Here is a 1,206-nt window from a genome sequence, read left to right on the forward strand (position 1 = left end):
CCGAGATCGCCCGGCCAGCGGCCGGCAGAGGGGGGGGTCCGGCGGGCTGAGCTCCGTTTGATGCCGTCCGACCCTCCGCCCGAATTGGCGGAGCATCTTCCCACCTCTTAGCTACCGCGAGCACCCGAGCCGGAGGAAGCCCCTTGCTCCCAATCCGTATTTATTACTTGCGAAAAGACCGACCTGGCTTCTGAGCAACCTCTTGTATTTATTCTGCTCAACTCCTAATAACGGCAACCCTCGCCTATAAAACCCACTTCATCCTCTTCTATTTTTGTACGAAGAAACCCACCCTTTTCCTGCTTTTTCCTTTGGCAGAAAAAAACTTTTACCAAATAAATGCTTTTCTCAGCAAAGAGCCAGACGCTTCTCGGGTTTGGTTCCTCGCCCAGAAATAACTACAGGTCTGCAAGACTTAAAAAGGCCTTCTTTTTTTCATCTTTTTTTTCTTGGAAATTTCCAGCCAAACCCAAGCACAGGTAACTCCCGGCGCTGCCCGAATTGCAGAGCCCGTGCTACGGCGCAGCGGTGCTGCCAGGCCCCCTGGGTTTTGCCGTCCCCTGCCGAGTTTTTCCTCCCCCCAGCGCAAGGAAAACTCAACCAACCGGCCTCAAAAAAGCTACGACCCTGCCCGTTTTCTTTGGGTAAAAACCCAGGGACCCGGCTGTGCTCTGAGCAGAGCACGGAGGTGACATGGAGAGAAAAGTCCCATTAATATTTATAATAAATAAATAAATATTTATTTATTATATTTATAATATAATAAATAAAGCACAAGAGCGGTGGGAGAGGGGAGGGGGTGCTCGCAGGCGGATCCAGGATGGATCTGCAGGAGGATTTGGGGTGCTGGCCCAAAAATAGCGAGGAACAAGGCGGGATCTCCCCGAAGGCGTATTTCCAGAGCCGCGCTCCCGGGTGAGAAGGGGGAGAGGAAACCCCAGCCCCTGCCCTACATGGCTGCAGGAATAACCGAGCTCCCCAGCAGAGCCCCTCGCCGAAAAACGTCCTCCCTATTGCAGCACGTGCTCGAGGGCTGTCCCCAATGCAGGACGCTTTCCCCCATCAGCCCGGAGAAATTTCCTTCTCCGTTTTTGCTAATCCCTCAGCCCGGGGGTGCTCCGGAGCGGGGTGTGAGCCTGCCTGCACCGATGGGCGCAGCTCATCCTCCCGGCTCCGACCCGGCGGTCCCTTCGCTTGCAGGGATGG

The 1,206-nt window shown here is 54.9% G+C and overlaps 1 protein-coding gene across 1 annotated transcript in view; it reads right to left on the minus strand.

The window, feature by feature from the left end:
* LOC104129736 (transcription factor CP2) overlaps window positions 1-1,206 on the minus strand; it is a 36,839-nt gene that overhangs the window by 34,439 nt on the left and 1,194 nt on the right. Inside the window, 1 exon segment of the mRNA XM_035898275.1 lies at window positions 255-309. Coding sequence (XP_035754168.1) covers window positions 255-309 — 55 coding nt within the window.

Source organism: Egretta garzetta, unplaced genomic scaffold (assembly GCF_000687185.1).
Source record: "Egretta garzetta isolate BGI_Z169 unplaced genomic scaffold, ASM68718v1 scaffold1080, whole genome shotgun sequence".
NCBI lineage: Eukaryota > Metazoa > Chordata > Aves > Pelecaniformes > Ardeidae > Egretta > Egretta garzetta.